Here is an 18,846-nt window from a genome sequence, read left to right as displayed (position 1 = left end):
GTGAGATTTGAACTCTTGATCTTAGGGTTACAAGGCCAATACCATAACCACTTGGCTATTTAGGCCAAGCCCTCCAGTAGCTGTAATTATACCGAGCACAAAAGATCATGATTGTGCTATTTTGGAGACCAATCATCTCAGGCCCAGCATGTCACTGCGAGAGTATCTCTGGGCAGTTTCCTCAGTCCAACCATCTTCAGCTGCTTCATTCAATTACTTTTTCTCCATCATAAAGTCAGGAGTGGTGCTATTCACTGATGATTATACAATGTTCAACCCCATTCACAATTTCTCAAATAATGAAGCAGCCCACACCTGCTTGCAGCAAGACCTGCACTTGGGCTGATTAGTGACAAGTCACACCTCATCCAAACTTGGGCATATCTTCATTGGATCAAAATTCTGAAACGTCATATGCAAAAGCTTTGTGGAAGTGCCTTCAGTACACAGCGGCAGTGGTTCAATAAGAAGACCCTCCATTGCCTTTTCGGAGGAAGAAGGGATGGGTGAGAAATGCCAGATTTGCCAGCAATGCCTACATCCAGAGAATTATTTTTAAAAAAATTCAGGTCATTAGGCAGCCAGAATTAACATGTAGTATTGAGCTGGCACAGTCAGTGACAGTAACAGTCAGCTGTGTGAAACTTGATACCATCTCCTTGCGGACTTATTAGGATGGTGCCGTGGAGTAGCATGCATGTCATCCATCCTCCCAACAACTTTGTGTAGTTGTCATCACCTCCATTCAGCAGCCATCAAACACAGACTTGGTGTTCAGCTGTTCAGTCCCTTGCCCAAAAGGTTTTGCCTGTACTTTGCCTTCAATTTTGCTTGTCAGTTCTTAATCACCTCACTTGGGAAATAGTGTTAATGGGTTGAGATATCCTTTGAGTCATTGCAAAGACCATCACAAATTTTCTCACTCTTTTCTGATGGTCCCTTGCCAACCATCAATTTAAATTTAATTTACATGCAATGTTGCATTCCCACCACCAGCGTGTTTTCTCACAGGTCCAAATTTGCACCTGGGGCTACAACTAATTATGATAATGAGATGACCTTTGGAAATTGGGTACAAAATAGTAAACTTCCAGTCAAGTGTCCAAAAGCTTTTTCAAACTATTCATTTATAAATTGCACCCATAATAAGGAAATGTGATAGCATATTCATTTATACAGAAATGAATCGATTGGGAGGAAATGACATTTATTTGTGTTGAGTAATGGAAACATTTTTCTTCCCCCATTAACTCTCTGGAATTCTGCAACTTTGCAGAATGTGCAAGTCACAATTAGATTGAATAGTTAGCAAAAACCTGACATTGTGTTACCAAATAAGTCACTTTGACTAGCATGTTGAGATGCAAAATGCACAAGGAAACCTTCTGAGCCACCATTTAATACAATTTGACTCTAAAAATGTTTAGGAGCTATAACAGAATTATGATAAATTTCAAAAATAACTGCTGCCCTCTCATTTAAAATTCAGAAGGAGGGTTTTGTTGTGTGGTCGGGCTTTAGGCTGGGTTTGGAGATTATCTCGTCTCTCAAAAGTATGCTGCTATAGTCCATAGTCTTTTTAACCAGAACTATTTAGTTACAGCATGAGGTAAGAGATTCTGCTCTCTTCAAGGTCTCTCTTACTACTCAGTCATGCCATCTGACATCAATACTACATCAGCATCATGTATGCTTCTGGAGTTAACCCTTTACTCAACAGATTTAACTTTAAATTCTTAAAAAAACATGTTCAATGCTTCACATCTTCAATCTAGCCTAGACTTGACATTAAAATCCCTTGAAGTATTAGTTAAAATATATCATCGCTTTTCAATAACAAATGTAAATAAGAATATACATACAGCTAGGTAATCATAACTGCATTCATTGCTGGAGTCCAAATGGAATTGTTCAAATTGCAGCCCAATTACACTGCCTGCGCTAATTTGAACCAGCCAGTAACATTCTGCATTGTGTGAATATGGCATTGGATAGTTGGGGGAGGTAAAACTACCTGTTGATGTTGTAAGTGTTGCACCACAGCCTGAAGAAAAAATATAGATTTCATTCCATTGAGAAAAACAAGTGGTTATTGTAATCAGTCATCTCAGAACAAAGTTACCAATGATAGTACAAAGTTACTGCTCTCTGCTCACAGGCAGGCACACAATGTAAACAACATCGCATCAGTCACCCGATATTCAGTTCCAATGGGGTTCAATAGAAGTACATATGCGCTGCTTGCAATTGGGAGTCCTACGTGTTTGCATTCTTTTTCAGGCCTTGGACAAATTTGCCCTAGGCAGAGTAGGAACAAGGCAGTAAATGCAGAACTCTGATTTTAGGTTGAACAGACTGAGTTAAAATTGGTCCTCTAATGTATTCGCTGTATATGTACAAATCTGAACTTCAGCCCATTTATCAATGATAATGAGCTTTTTCAGAAGTTTGGGTACAAATTGCACACATCTACTCATATCAATGCTAGATCAGTTTGTAATCATTTATAATATCTATGCTTGAGTGTCAGGCACTAATTTAAATCTGGTAGCCTGGTTCTTTCCTTAGTAATCATTTAAATTACCCAAATTAAAGCAATACCGAGCAATCTGAAATTAATTCATATTTTGTTATATTTGTTTGATGTAAGGCCATTACCTGTGGAAGTGCCATCCCAATATGCTTTAAATGCACGATATTGCAAATTGTAACCTGATTTGAATTTAATCCACAGCCTATTGCTATGGGATATGATGAGCGGTGGGGCTTTCATTCCACAATACTGTCTGATCAAGGGAGATGTTTCATATCCTCCATTCCTGAAATAAACAAGCAGTCATTTCGGGTTAAGAAACTGCATAAAATAAACACTAATTTGGATACATGTAAAACTGCAACAATTAAGGCTCTTCTAACAAATGCTCATGTAGGCCTAATATTCAGTATTATTTTTTATTCTCTGTGCAGCATTATTTGTAGTCCATGGAAATAATAAGCATAAACATTTTACATTTGCAACAATGGAATTTCAGGTCAAGTATTCCAGTAGTGAAGCAAACATATTCTGTATTGTAGCTTTCATGCATGTCATATCTGATTTTGAAGATTTGGGATTATATTTGTATAGAATTTTAATGGTGGAGAGAGATCACTTTTGGGATGGAATTCATTGCATTTGTGTGGAAAATGATGGCTGTCCTAGCACTAAAGAAGCTCGTAAAAACAGAACTGGATAAGAAGGAAATTCTTGGTTACATTTTCTGCTGCTAAAACAGGATAAATAAATTAAAAATAAATTAGATTTAAAAAGGTTAAAGATGGAGGAGAGAGTTCATCATCTGAAGTTGTTGAACTCAATGTTAAGTCCAGAAGGCTGTAAAATCGGAAAATAAGGTGCTGTTCCTTCAGTTTGCATTGGGCTTCACTGGAACATTGCAGCAGGCCAAGGATGGATATATGGGCATGAGAGTAAGATGGTGTGTTGAAATGGTAAACGTCAGGAAGGTCTGGGTCACACTTGCAGACTGAGTGAAGGTGTTCTGCAAAGCAGTCACCCAGTCTGCATTTAATCTCCCCAATGTAGAGGAGACCACATTGAGAGCAACAAATACAGTAGACCAAATTGAAGGAGGAGCAAGTGAAGCGCCTTGGAGAGGGAGGAAGGAGGAGGTGAAGGGGCAGGTATTGCACCTTCTGTGATTGCCGTGGGAAGCGGATGAGGAGTTGGGGTGATGGAGAGTGGACCAGAGTGTCACCTAGGGAATGGTCCTTACGGAAAGCTGACACACCATCTCACCATTTCAACACACCATTTTGCGCTCATGCCCATATGTCCATCCTTGGCCTGCTGCAAGGTACCAGTGAAGGCCAACGCAAACTGGAGGAACAGCACCTCATCTTCTAATTAGGCACTTTACAGCCTTCCGGACTAAACAATGCGTTCAACTTCAGACCATGGGCTGAATTAATCCCTTGATGGGCAGGTGGGCCCTACCGACTCGGCGGGGGACGGGCAGCTGATCGCCGCCACCATTTTACATGAGCGTGGCAATTAAGGCCTGCCCAGCCTGACGCCCAACGGGAAGCACTATGCGCTTCCTGTGCAGGCGGTGGGGGGGGGGCGGAATTCCCCAACTGCGGGTGTGCTCTCTTTCGCGCATGCAAGCGAAAAAGCGCACATCTACCTGAGGCTAAGTGCTGCCTCAGGGAGATCGCTGAAAGGTGGTGAAAGTTCAAAACTAGAAAAATAAAAAAATCATTAACATGTCCCCCTCATGTGAAAAATATCACATGAGATGGGACATGTTAATGAAGTACACAAAAACTTTATTAAACTTTTTTTAATGTGAAATCAAACCTCAGCCCACCACTGGATGAGGTTTGTTAAAAAATCACATACCCGCCTGCCCGTTGGGCCCGTGCACCGAGCCGAAGTTCACACGGGCTCCTCAAAAATCGTCCACAGTTGGTGACTTAATGACCTTAACAAGGTCTTTAATTAATGGCGGGCGTGTGTCGCGCTGCATAGCGCGCCTGCCCACCTAAACATCGCGATGCCGCACGCTGATGTCGGCACACTCGCGCGACATTTTAAGCGCTGGCATGCAGGCTCCGCCACCCACACATCAGCCAGAAGATTCAGCCCCATGAATTCTCTCCTCTATCTTTACCCCTTTTTTAATTGAATTTTTATTATTTTTTTATTTATTCATTTTTTTTAAAACCCTTTTTCCCCAAACCCCCTCCAACCCAACCCAACCCCAACAGGGCCATCTGTTACTGGTTTTTATGTTTTGCTTTCACAGAGAACAGATCCATGTTCTGCTATCTTACCTTTGTGCCACTATCAGCACCTCATTTAGTCTTTAACATTATCATTAACACTCCCTTTGTCCTGTGTCCAAGATATCTTTGTCAAATTTCTCCTTAGTCCCACCTATCCCTGACCTTCTATGTTGCTCCATCTTCTCCACTCCTTCTTAAATAGTATAAAATCCATCACATTTCTACATCTCTTCAGCTCTGAAAAAGAGTCATACAAACTCAAAACGTTAATTCTGTTTCTCTTTCCACAGATACTGCCAGACCTGTTGAGTTATTCCAGCATTTTCTGTTTTTATTTCAGATTTCCAGCATTTAACTGGGATGAAGGTGTTGCCTTATGAAGAAAGATTGAACAGGTTAGGCATGTACCCATTGGATTTTAGAAGGCTGAGAGGTAATCTCATTGAAAATATATAAAATCCTGAGGGTACTTGATAGGGTGGATATTCGGAGGATGTTTCCTCTTGTAGGGGAGACTAAAACTAGAGGACATTGTTTAAAAATAAGAGGTCTCCTTTTTAAGACAGAGATGAGGAGAAACATTTTCTCCCAAAGGGTCGCTGATGTGTGGAATTCTCTTCCCCAGACAGTAGTGAAGGCTGGGTCTTTGAGTTTATTCAAGGCAGAGTTCAACAGATTTTTGTTAGGCAAGGGAGTCAAGGGTTATGCGGTGTAGACAGATGTGGAGCTGAAACTACAATCAGATCAGGCATGATCTTATTGAATGGTGGAGCAGGCTCAAAAGGCCAAATGGTTTACGCCTGCTCCCATGTTCCAATGTATAAGGCAGGCAAGGGTGTCATGAATTTATGGAAATCAGGATTCCATTCCATTAAGAGGATCCCCATTATATTTTAACTGGAGAATGAGTGGAGAAGCTCTTGCAATTGCTTGAAAAGGTAGTGGAAGCAGAACCAAAGTGAACTGAATAGATACTTGAAAAGAAACAATTTGCAGGTTTATGGGGAAGGAGCAGTGGGAGTGAGATTAATTGGACAGGTTTTACAAAGAGCTGGAAAGACACAATGGACCAAATAACCTTCTTATTTGCTGTATTATTCTTTGTAATGAGGTTTCTGTGTTTTTTCCTGTCAGTTGGCTTACAACTGATTTAGATAGAAGAGGTCTTCCAGGTTCAGTCTAAAACTTTCCTTTGTGGGACTAGAAGGAGCAGGAATACACCTCTGGGCCCTGCAAGAAACCTCACAGCCTTCCCCACCCTGGGCGCTGCCCCCACTTCACCACCACCTCATGTAGTTCATTGGAGACCTGCCAAAACCCTTTTCCTAGGACTCACCTGTATATCAGTGAGCTTCCCCTATATTAGTCAACCAAAACTCCTCCCTGGCCACTAACCAGCTCCTATTTTCCATCCATTACATGCAGGCAACTAATGAGTAGCATATGGGTGAGAATTAAAATACTCCAAGCTTCAAACTTAGGCCGTCCGGTACATTTCACACTTGCACCTCTGCCTGCCCAAAAACTGCTGACAGTTAAAATGGATGATGTTCCATTTTCAAAATTGTAGCCTGTCTGTTTTGAACTTTACAAAGCTGGGGGCAGTGGGAGGGGTGGTGAATGATAGACAATCCAGAAGAGTTTGAGAATGGATCAACCAGCTTTGGGCTGCAGTATTTTTGTGGAAGCAGGTGATGAACTACTGCTCCTCCTGAACATATAAAAACAAAATAAACAATAGTTTGGGTATTTTCTTGAACAACTATGGTTCCTTTAAGGGTCTCTGATTTGGTGAAAAACGAATGGCCAACAGTTGGATTTTCACAGAGTTGGGAAGATTTTGCAGACCATTAAAAATGGCAGGTGGGGCCTGGAAATGGAAGACCCTCCCCAATTTCCGACAAATCCAATTTTTGCCAGTAGGGAAAGGGGGTGGGGTGATTAACACAGGAGAGAAATCCAAATTCAGAAGGGGAATTTGAACTCAGTGTTGAGTTTTGGCTGTTGCAAGGGCCTTACCCCGCAACATAGGAGTCAGGAATTGACTGAATAGATGGAAGCATTCTTGAACAGTGATTTGGCCTGTGTAATTGTCTTGATCTGAAGTTTTTCTCAATGCCCACTGTTTAAATTTTAACAAAAAAAACAGGCTGCAGCTTTTGGTGAGAGTTAAAAAAAAACTCTGCTGGACTGCTGAGATTGACAAGCTTAAGTTAAAAAATAAAAACAGTAATATCTGTTCATGCAGTTTCAATAGCGTTCTTTGTCAACATTTCACAAAAGGCTACCATTATGTCATTATGAATGCTTGGCTGATTTTCAAAAGCTAAAATTATCTCCGCAGTTTTTTTGAGCTTGTAGTTTGATTGACTGTTTAGAGACTCTATTAATGAATTAAATGTCTTTGATGTGGGGTCTGAGTAGAAGTTCGTATGTTTTTATAAGAGATTAACGCCTTGAGATTTAATAGCTTTGAATGGGCTCTATGATTGGGAGTTTTTTCTTTCCATTATCAAATGCGTAGTAGTGAGAGCTGTATTGGATTGTTAGAAGTTTATCTTCATTCCTCTCTATTGGCTCCAGAGGTTTGTCCATGGTGGATACTGGGTGAGTGGCTTGGAGTTGGCATGGAGGGTATGAGGTCCCACGGGCAGTGTGTGTGTGGGAGGGGTGGTCATGAGTTGGTTTTAAATTAGAATAGTGGGTATGAGGGGTCATGGGGGTTGAGATGGGTATGAGCTGTCATGGAAGATATGAAGGGCTTTGGGGTGGGTGAGGCATGAAGTGGCATGGAGGATATGAGAGACTATGAGGGGGTAAGGTGGGGGTTTAGGTGACGAATGAGGGCTAGAGGGCCTAACAACTTTTAAAACAACTGGGACAAAGAGCTAGATAACCAAGGTGGACCTTCTAACCAATCCGCTTTGGCAGTCACACGGCCCCGTGGCACCCAGCTCCCCACAGAGCAAAAATCATATGTTTCAGGGCAACTTGTACCAAGGTGGGTCTGGCAAATTGAGAAATTTCCTGAGATGAGCTACCCACCCAAAATCCGGCTCTAATAGTCTAGTTAGAAGCTGTTGCACTTTTAATCACTTCTAATCTGCTTAGCAAATGACGCACAAGGGTTTGTAATCACCCATTAGTCTGTTAAATACATTCTAAATATTGTTACAGAGAAACTGAATTCCCACAACACACTCCATTCCCGATTAATAAATTAAAATCCAGATCCTTTGAAGAGTTTATAGAATTTGGAATATCTAAATACTTAGTCAAATACTTAGTCAACAGAAATAAAAACACTTACCTAATTTCAACATAGCCAGAAGTACAGTCTTGATGTCCTAACTTAAAATATGTAAAGTTGAGCATAATTTGTTTGTTATTTTCCACAGTAATGGTGTAGATGCACTCTTGATTATAAGAGTAGCCATTCGGATAGTTTGGAGAGGTTAATGTGCCGGTCGATTCGAAGAATTCTTCTCGGCATACTTATATGTGAAAAAAAGAATGATTACTAAACTATAACATAAGTTAGTATGTTACCATACTACAATACAGATTCATCTAATCATTACCTAAGGGAGTGGAAACATGGCTATCATATGCTTTAAAATTATGGATAACCCATTCAGATATTATCTTACTGTAATGTTGCCTAAGTGATAATATATTCAAAATAATGTCACAAATTTAGCTGAGATGGAAATGTTGATTGTAATGTGGAAACTACATGCTGCTGATCTCCACGTATGCAAAGTAGACTTCAGCATAGTCTCAAGCATGGTACTAAGAGACTTTGGAAAGCCTTCAAATGCCTCTAATAATTGTTGATGAGCTTCAAGCATTTTTTCTAATCATGCCTGTTGCTCCTTTTCTCATACTTAGTGGAGCAAGAAGACAATGTGACCCTTTGACATATCATCTCCTGAGTTGTCCCTACCACCAGTATCTGCTCCTGCTTATTTGTGTGCATTGTTTCTTCAATCACTATATCACTAGCCAATCCATCCAGAGTGCCAGTCTTTGAATTGGTGCTTAGGAAAATGGAGTGCACGATGAAACTTCCTCAGGAGGACTGTCCTTCTCCAGGGTGCCTTCTTCATCAGTTTTTTGAGTAAAAGAGACTAGAAGAAAGGGTCAAGTGTCAGGGTGGCAATGAGGTGCCAGAGAGTAACAGGTATGGGAAACTTGGGCATACTGTTCGAGGTCAGCTGATGGTGATATTGTTTGCAGTACATGAAAGGGTATAAGGCATAAGTAGTCATCTTACTCAATGATGCTGCCAGCTTCACCATTGTCAAGATTTCTCTCTACTTTTACATTGCCTCCTGTTCCACTGGGCTGAGGACTGTGATGGGTGTTCTTCCACCTGACCTTTCTTTCTCTGGTGTTGTGCACTTTCTTCTCCTGCAGATTTGTGGAATGAGACAAGAGGAAGTGCAGGTCTTCAGCTGACAGCAAAAACATAGCAATAATGGATGCAGTGAAGGTAGTAAGCAGAAGGTCAGTATGTGCTGCAAGTGGAATGAGAGATGGTATAGTGTGCTCCGGTAATGGTTTTGGAGTGCTGGAGGAGTGAGGAGTGGGGGGATAGTGGTGGTAGTGGCGAGGATGCTGCTGCAGTTCACTTAATCCAGGCTTTCTTCACTAGGTTTTGGGCATCATCCTCCTGCTTTGTGGGAAAACATTTTTCTCCTAGACCTGACCTTTGCTCACAAAACCTCCATGAAAATGTCTAGAAGCTCTGTCTGTGGCCAGTTCTATTGTGCAGAAGAGAAAGATGCTCAGTTTGGTTTCCACAAAGCCCCAGACTTCATTTCAACCTTGGTCCAAACACACAAAACAGTTGAAATTCCACAACTGAGGTGAGAGTGACTGCATGACATTAAAGCAGCTTTTGACTGAGTGTGGCATCAGGAGACCTAGGAGAGAATATTCCCCCTGTCAGGTGGGCTGGTCAGGAGCGAGCGTGGGTGGGCGCAGAGCTGATTGCCGCCTGCAATCGGCTCCACACGGCCATTTTACGTGGGCCCAGCACGATGCGCGCCTGGTAGTCCTCAGCACTACCTGTGCGGATGGGGGAAAGAAGGAGAGTCAGGGCCTGAAATTTTGCTGAGGCATGGAGCTGCCTCAGGGAGATTAAGTTCTGTTTTAAAGTTTCAAAAAATGAAAGTATAAGATTATTCAGACATGTCCCCTCATGTGACAGTGTCACATGAGCTGGGACATGTTTATGAATTGTCAGAGAAATTTTTACTTAATTAATAAAACCTTCATGAAACCTCAACTCACCGGTGGATGAGGTTTCATGAAAAACGTGAAGGCTGCTTGGGCTCTTCGCCGGATTGCCAACCTTAAGGTTGGATGGGCAGCATTGAGAATCAGTTTAATTAGTTTGTTAATGGCCTTAACAGGCCTTTGATAGTTCGGCAGGCACGCAGCTGACTCCGGCACACACCCGTCGAACAAAAGATTGGGATGATGTACGGTGACGTCAGGACGCACGTTCGAACAGAAAATTCTGCCCCTAGTAAAATTGAAGTCAATAGGAATCAAAGGGAAATTATACCTAACATAAAGGAAGATGATTTTGGTTGACGGAGGCCAATCATCTAAGTTGCAGGACATTGCTGCATGAGTTCCTCAAGGCAAGACCCAGCCATCTTCAGTTTTTCCATCGATGACCTTCTATCCATAAGATAATAAATTGGGATGTTCACTGATGATTGCAGTATTAAGTACTATTCAGATACTGAAGCAATCCATGGCCACATGCAACAAGCCCTGAACAACACCAAGTTTCACACTACAAAAATGCCAGACAATGACAATCTCCAACAGGAGAGAAACTAACCAACTCTCCTTGACATATTACCATCCGGACAAAGCAGCCTGCTTGATTGGCAACCAATTTACCACCTTAAACATTCCCTTCACTGTCAGTGCACTGCAGCTGCAGTCCATGCCATCTACAAGATGCACTGCTGCAACTCGCCAAGGTTTCTCCCAGAGCACTTTCCAAACGATCTCTGCTATATAGAAGTTTAAAAGCAACAGGCACTTGGCAATACCAGCAACTGAAAATTCCTCTCCATATCCCATATATTCTGATTGGAAGTATATTGCTGTTTCTTTATCACCATTGGATCTCTCTATCTAACAGCATTTTGAGTACCGACTCCATATGGACTGCATCATTTTATGAAGACAACCCACCTCCCCCTTCTCAAGGGGCAATTAGAGTTGGATAATAAAAGCTGGTCCTACAGCAACAGCCACATCACACAAATGAAGAAAAACAAAATTTAAAATTAAAACACTTCTTCAATTCATTGAAAACAACCTTCATGTAACTGGTGCTTTCATCCTTTAAATATATTACCAGATTGCTGTCAGAAATTGTGCAGCCTAAATTGGGCACCTTTTCAGTCATGTTGGATTCACAATCATTCAGCTTGGATTTCCTGCTAGGAGCCCAAAATTTGGTATTCATACAAGTCAAAAAATATTCTGTATGTTTATGTCAATGCCTTCTTAATAGTTGTTGCTTTCAGGATTCGTGTTAATCCTGTGAATTGGCTGGCCAGTCAGTTAATACTAATACGGCCTGAAATTAAAATTGACAGTCTCACGCAAATAACAATGTTATGCAATGCTCCCCACCTCAGCCACTACCCCCTGACCCATTCACCAATCCCTCTCCACATTAAAATTGTGCCCATTATTTCACCAGGTAAACAAACAGCTGACAATCCTGTCTCTATTGACTGAGAGGGCAAAAGAGTGGCATTTCTGATATTTGGGGTTGCCACCTTGGTCCCATCTTTTCTTACACCACTAGGTACAGTGGCATGATTCAGGAAGAGATTCCGTATCTCATAAGGCCAAATGATAATTCCCACGTAAAACTGGTCTCTGGTTATGTCGGTCCCAGTCTAACTTTTGGCCCTGGTCTGCTGCTTCCTGCTGAAGTTACAGCAAACCAAACTGGAAACATTGTGCATTTTCAAAGCCTCTTTCAGTATAGGCCAATGAATATATTTGGTCAGCACATAGTTAGTAAAAATTGATATTGTGGAGCAGTATTTTGTCGTAGAATCTGTATTTTTCAAATCAGGATTTTCTCTTCAATTTATATTTGAATTAAATCATGGAATCACTTACATCATATTCAGATTGCTTTCACTGTTGTACTAAAACAAGGATTCATGCTGCAACAGACCAAGTACGTCACAACTCAGATCTTACACTTTTTAGTTTTATATATTTTCAAAGCTACGAACATATTAACTGTTGTAAAGTAACTGGTCACATGGAAACCTGCATTTTTTTGGTTGTTTTGTATAATTGTGCACACATTTGGAATTGAAAAAAGAAACCTTGCTCTGTGCATTTATGTGCAAGCAGTGGAAAATCAAACCAATCCAGACTGTGGCCGCAAATTGTGCGATTTTTATCCTCCTGCCTTTCATTAAGCCATGGAATATCAGCCAACGGCAAACGGAGCACAAAGCACTTTTGTACAGTTCTGGGAGCATGAAACCATAAAATCATAATGTGCACAGGATGCCAGAACTAGTCCTGCAGTTTAGTGTACAGCTTAGGCAAATGCTGTATGCTTTGAGTCACTGCATAAGCTTCTGCTTGGAAGTTATCCACTTAACCCAAATGTCAAAATCTGCAATCAGATTTTTATCATTTCTGCTCTATTCTAGAACATTAATACATAGTGCCCTTGCCTTGTCTTTGTGAGGCACATTCTCCACAATAATGATATATGTTTGCATCCATGTTATCAATTTATTGTCGTCAGGCTGGGGTTAATGGCTATTTAAGAAGGCATTAATAAATATGACATTAGTGCTCAGTGGCAACTAGTTTTTGAACTAGCCAGATAACATACTTAAGAGCAGCTGTTTTTCTATCTAACGGTAATACCACAAACTGCTCAGTTAATCTGACTCTGATGTAAGTGTTTAACACTTTCCCCTGTTAGTACTCATCGTCTCGGTGCTCTCAGCTGCTTTTGGTTGTTATATTGCCTGAAGCTGACTTTCAATGGATCGGAGCATAACGGCCTTTGGGTTTTATTTGTTTGATGTAAAATCAAAAAGACGGCAGGCACGCATTTGTTATGCCAATAATAATCCTTTTTCATCACACCCAGCAGAAACTACAGTCAATGCCACCTTTGTTACAGAAAACACCATTGTAAAGGCTGTCTCCTAATTTCTTCCAATTATTCATAGCATATTTTCAGGGTGTCTCCAATCCAAATATAAAAGGATATTAAATATTCTAAAAATCATTTTTAATACTTCCCTTTTGATTCACATCCTGCAGGCCTCAAATTCAAATCAACCCTTTAGGGACTATGGAATTAATTTACAACTTTCTGAAAAAGTGACAAAACTTTTTTTTAAAATACTGAAAATAAAAAAATCACATGTTTATTTTAGCTGCTATCTATATAGTCATAGAGTAACACAAATCTAGGTAGCATTTCTCTGTAAAGTAAATTATTAAAAATGTTTTTCGAACATAGGACCTGGAAAGACTTGGCAGATTATCAAGGCATTCCCAAAAACCTCATCCGACTGGTTCCATAAAAGTTGTAAGGACAAGGCCAGGACCAAAAGTGAAAACAGGAATTCCAGACTCCATCTTGTGCCCCACCCTTACATTTCATTCCTGATGTTTACTGCCTGAAAGCCCTAGTTCTTGCAAGACAAAGACTAGCATGGAAAAATAAATTTCCCAGTTTCCGCCTTAAGGGAACTGTAGGGAATGCAATTCTTATTACACCATATTGTTATAAAGCTATTAAGATGAAAGGATCGGATGGAATGCTAGCCAATTGGCAATTCTGTGGTCTCTCAAATGCAAATTGATTTCCTGTTTCTATTTCTTTTCTGTTATCCTTCCTTTCCTGAATATGTTGACTCATGCTAGAGTATGGTTGCAGTGTTTGCCATTATTAAAGGTTATTTGTCCATAGTTCGACTTAATCCTGTTTTCACCCAATATTCAAGGAAAGACAACAGGGACCACTGGACAGCAATCAAAAGCAGAATTCCTCTCTTACCCTCTCAAGTCAAACAATAACAATCCACTGTACGCCTGGGTGAGATCAATGAGTGGTGCAGATCAAGGAATGTACCTGGGACATACTTTTGTGGCCCCACCTTCTCAGCTATTAATTAGCAGTGACCAATTTCTTTATTTCTGATTTTTATGTAATTTTTATTCACATGCTACATTAATAAAAGCCTCATATGTATTGTAATTGTTGCATATGTCCATCATCATACACAATACGAGCATCATGCTGACTCTTGGGTTTTATTCTGCCATGTGAAAAAAATATAAAATTCTCATTACCTCCTCTGCATGAGGAGCAGGTAGGGCAAATCTTTTGGAGGGAGCCAGATAAAAATGGAAGTGGGGAAGTAAGACTTCATGTTGACCGTCCACCTCCCTTTATTTTTGTCTGTGGTCTGCAATATCTATCAGCAAATCATACATTGAAGCCTTCATATTCCTTCCTTCACTGGAAGTCACAACACTGTTCATCAAAAACAATAACCCCCTTTCTGTTTATCTCTTCCAGTTGTTGCTGAGGAGAAATGTTCAAATTCCAAGACAATCAGTCCTATCAGCATTGCAGAGCACACATGCTAATCATTCTAGCCCTTCTGGCTACAGAGATATTCACTCTTGGGCAGTTAGGCAGTGGACCAGAATGGGGTGTGCCAAATGACACACAAAGCACAACTGAGCAGGAGGAACTGTTGATGGCATTGAGAAGTTTGGGTCTTCAGGTTGTGTAGTGCCCTGACTGAGCTGCCTGTACATTGATCCTGTAGGTTTGTCTTTAAAAAGTGATGGTTCTGAATTATGAAGTGTTGGTGCAGGCACTAGGGACTATATCAGACAGTATGCTGTGAAGATGGCAGCTCAGTTGGAGGAGTCCATCAACAGCATGCATAAGACATTGCTGATGGCTTTGCACTTATGCCATTTACCTCGAGCATGCGGAAGCTCCAATTGGGTATTCACATCCGGCAGCCACCACAAAATATTTCACTGAGCTCATTGAGACCATTAAGCTTGCTTGCCCATGGTGTCTAATGCCAGTGGGTTGGAAAAGACAGTCAATGACAGTGGTACAGTCTATCAGGATTGCAGCATAGGAATACAAACAGGATGGGTTTTAGTTAAAATTATGAGAGTAATCTGTTACTTCTCCACATTTGAGAATTCTGCCACTTTAAAATTGTGGTGTCATTCCATGCTGCCCTCAGTTTTACACTGAGGGGAATGAATTAAACATTTGCAATTTGTGACTGGAAGCCTGAAATGACCCAATAATATACAAGTTACAGTTAGAGAGTCCTTAACTGGCAAGTGGATCCTCTAGCAGAGGTTGACTGTGGATTTGTTTGCAACATGTGGCATTGCACAGTGATGGCCCCTTTTTGTAAAGCAAAACCGCCTGTAGGCACTGCTCCTTTGTCAATTGCCTCTCCTAGATATTCTGATGTTAGGGCACCATGGGTAGGAGTTATGCATCTTTGGTGCTACTTGACCAGAGAGGCATCCCTGCATTGGTCCTCTTCTTGCAAAAAAAAAGATATATGGGAATTTCTGTGGAAATAGCACTGAAGACAGATGCCCAAAAGTTGTCAACACCAAAATAAACCCAAGATAATCCAGAAATAATCTTTGAAACGATGCTATCGGATATTGATGCTAGCCTGCTCCAGTTCTCTTCTGTCTCTTTGTGTTCAGCAACCCTGCTAGAAAGTCTAGGACCATCTATTGATGCAGCACTAAAAGGCACATCAGTCCCAAGAGGTCCCCCCATTGGAAATCAGTAGCACGTAACCATATTTACTCCTTCCGCTGGAAAGGCAGCCAAAGTAGCAAATTTGGCTCAAAAGCAAGTACAATGGTACAAACAGTAGCACCAAATATACAAATCACTTGTAAGGATGTTAAATTATTGCACTTAGTTTAGTTTAAACAAAGGTCCTCACAATTCATTTAGATAGCAGCAAATGAATAGATGACCATGTATGGTCATTAATAATGAAGAGCGTGTTGCTGATTGGGCCATTGCACCTTGAGCAATAGGTCAATAATGTTTGTGAAGGAGCCAGATTCTACATGTGGTTGAATGTCTGGCCAAGCAATAATTGCTGCATGAATATTCCTAGCTGTGACTTGTATTCATTCATATTCTTCTCTTTATTCAAATAGAATTTGCCCAGAGAGATTCCCATGCTGATCAATTTGCTTGCTGCAAATGAAATAAGCAACTGATAAAAAGACAGTTTCTGTAAAAGCAATGGAAAATAAATTAGGACTGAGCAACTGCAGGATACAATGCAACTTTCAAAAGACAGATCCGGTAAAGTAAACAATTGCAATCAACAATAACATGTCCAACCCTGAGGAAATCAACTCGAAAAGCCAGACTATGAGATCATTCCTGGATACATTTTATTTGGATTGGCAGCACTACGTTAAAAAAAACTGACCAACTTAGTTAGAAATAAGCTTTCACAAATTTGCATTGAGTCAGGATATAGGGCTGGATTCTCAGCAAGTCAGGATAACTTGGGAGCCTTTTAAAATGGCAGGTAAGCCCCAATTCTGGATTTCCAACCCCATTCCTGAGGTTTCTAATGGTCATGAGTGCATTTTAATGGTGAGGGCTGGTTCGGGTTGCGAGCCTGAAACTTGCATTCCCAACCTGGCTGGCTCCATTGCAGAGATAGGCATGTCCTAGTCCTCCGCAGTTTTCATGGGGGAGAATTTTCTCCCAGTCGAGGGGGTTGTGTGGGGGCGGGCACGGGTGGGTGCTCAGTCGATCGGCTATAAAACATTGAATAAAGGTAAAACAAAATTTTAAGGACATGTCCCCTCATGTGAAACTGTCACATGAGCTGGAACATGTCCATTAATTTTATTTAAAATTTTTCAAACGCTTTAAACACATTCATGAAACCTCATCCCGCAAGTGGATGAGGTTCCATGAAAAATGCAAAGGCGGCCTGGGCTCTTCGCCTGCCCACCAACCTTCAGGTTGGACCGGCAGCTCAGGTAATTGCTTTATTGGCTTTTTAAATGGCCTTAATAGGCCTTTGACAGTTCGGCGGATGTGCAGCAACTGAAAATCTAAATGACACGCGGTGATGTCGGGCGTGCGTCCCGACGTCATCGCCATTTTATGCCTCTGCAAGCAGGCCCCGCCCCTGCTTGACGAGCCAAATATTCTGCCTATGGTGTCAGGCCAGTTTTCCAATGAGTCATGGTTCACAACACCTCAGAGATGTTGTGAACTATAGTCTGCATGAGGAAACCATTTGAAATGTAAATTCAAAAAGTCCTCCTCATGCCTATATATGCTCCAGACACACACCCCATGACCCCTCATGTCCCCCATGCTAAGGTGTACCCCCAAACCGCCACTATGGTCTCACATGCCCCTTATGTTAAGGTATGCCCCAACCCATCTGCTATAGCTCCTCATGCCTCCATAAGGTATGCTCCCCAAACATCCGCTATTGCCCCTAATTTCCCTCATGTCAAACTATGACTCTTCTGTGCCCATTTTCCCACTATAGTGACAGTAGGGGGCAGGATTTTTCACTGAGTGGCAGGCGTGTACACGACCCACTAAAGCGTAAAATGATGCGCAATGACATCGGGCAGGCATCCCGATGTCATCGCGTACTCGCACGATGTTTCAGCTGGGCGTGCTACTGATTCCCGCGCACACCTGCGGACAATTAAAGGGCCTATTAAGGCCATTTGCAATGTAATTGGTTTAAGGCCAAGCGGCCTGTGCATTTTTTGCATGAGGTTTCAATCCACCATTAAAAAAAAATCATCCTAATTTCTGACATGTCACATGAGGGGACCTGTTTTATAACATTTCAAAAATCTTTATTTTTTGTTGTCAAAACACTTCATCTCCCTGAGGCAGCTCTGTGCCTCGAGCTTTTCCAGCACATACCTGCGCACATGCGCAAACCTGCACTCTCACCCTTCTGCCCCCCGCCCCATACAGACAGTGCTGAGCGCTGAAGCACGTGTTTCATGCTGGGCGGATCTTAATTGGCCCGCCAGCATGAAATCGCGGTCCGGCCTCGATCACAGGCGGCGGTCAGCTTCCCGACTGCTCTCGCCTGGCCCTGCCGAGCCCGCCTGACCAATGAAAATCCTGGCCACAGACATTCATTGATAGCTTTCCACTTTCTTAAAAAAAAACTTTTTACTGTAGGCCAATAAAATTATCAATTATCCATTAAAGTACCAATAGCATAAACTGTAAGCACTTGAAACCTCTTTATCTTGTGTAGATATATATTGTGAAATTGTCAGCATAGATCAGAGTGCCAGAGCTGTCAATCAAGCAATGTTCTTTTTCTTGGGGGTTAGGTGTTTCAACAGGCAAATGGATTTCTGTACTCTCAGCCAAGCCTCATTATATATCCTAGGCTGAAATCTAAGACATCCATCCGAGTAATAAAAGTGCTTGCAGTTTCTGCTGTTGGTATTTTAAAGGGTCTGAATAGTTGACCATTTTATTGGATTATAGTAAGAAGGAGTATTTTTTGCGAAAGTGGAAAGTTGTCAATGAAGAACTGTATTTTTAAAGTTTTGTTTACACACCGCGCTGATAATATAGCATTCATTGCTTTTATACAGTGTATACTGGGAGAATGGGCATGGAAGTGATACAGCATGGAAGTGGGAGCATAAGAGGCCTTAGGGGGTGAGCAAGGAAAAATCTTGGATGGGGACATGAGAGGCCATGTGGATGGCATACCTTGGTATGGGGGCATGAGGGGCCTTAGAGGGTGGGTGGCAGGCATGAGATGGTATGGAAGGGACATGAGGATCATGTGGGGCTTCTGAGGGGGATGTGAGGAGTGAGGAGGGGCTTTCTGTTTTTATTATACCTGGGACAAAGTCTCACAGCACCGAGGAGGGCCTTTTAAACAGCCCCTGCACCTGGCAGCCCCTGTAGCTGCCTCCAAACCT

At 41.6% G+C, this 18,846-nt stretch overlaps 1 protein-coding gene across 1 annotated transcript in view; it reads right to left on the bottom strand.

Moving 5' to 3' along the window:
* cubn (cubilin (intrinsic factor-cobalamin receptor)) overlaps window positions 1-18,846 on the bottom strand; it is a 457,032-nt gene that overhangs the window by 302,163 nt on the left and 136,023 nt on the right. Inside the window, 3 exon segments of the mRNA XM_041183948.1 lie at window positions 1,863-2,044; window positions 2,659-2,819; window positions 8,096-8,279. Of these exon segments, the coding sequence (XP_041039882.1) occupies window positions 1,863-2,044; window positions 2,659-2,819; window positions 8,096-8,279 (527 nt within the window).

Source organism: Carcharodon carcharias, chromosome 3, assembly GCF_017639515.1.
Source record: "Carcharodon carcharias isolate sCarCar2 chromosome 3, sCarCar2.pri, whole genome shotgun sequence".
In the NCBI taxonomy this organism is placed as follows: Eukaryota; Metazoa; Chordata; class Chondrichthyes; order Lamniformes; family Lamnidae; genus Carcharodon; species Carcharodon carcharias.
Note: the sequence above shows the minus strand (reverse complement) of the source record. Positions and strands in the feature narration are given on the sequence as shown.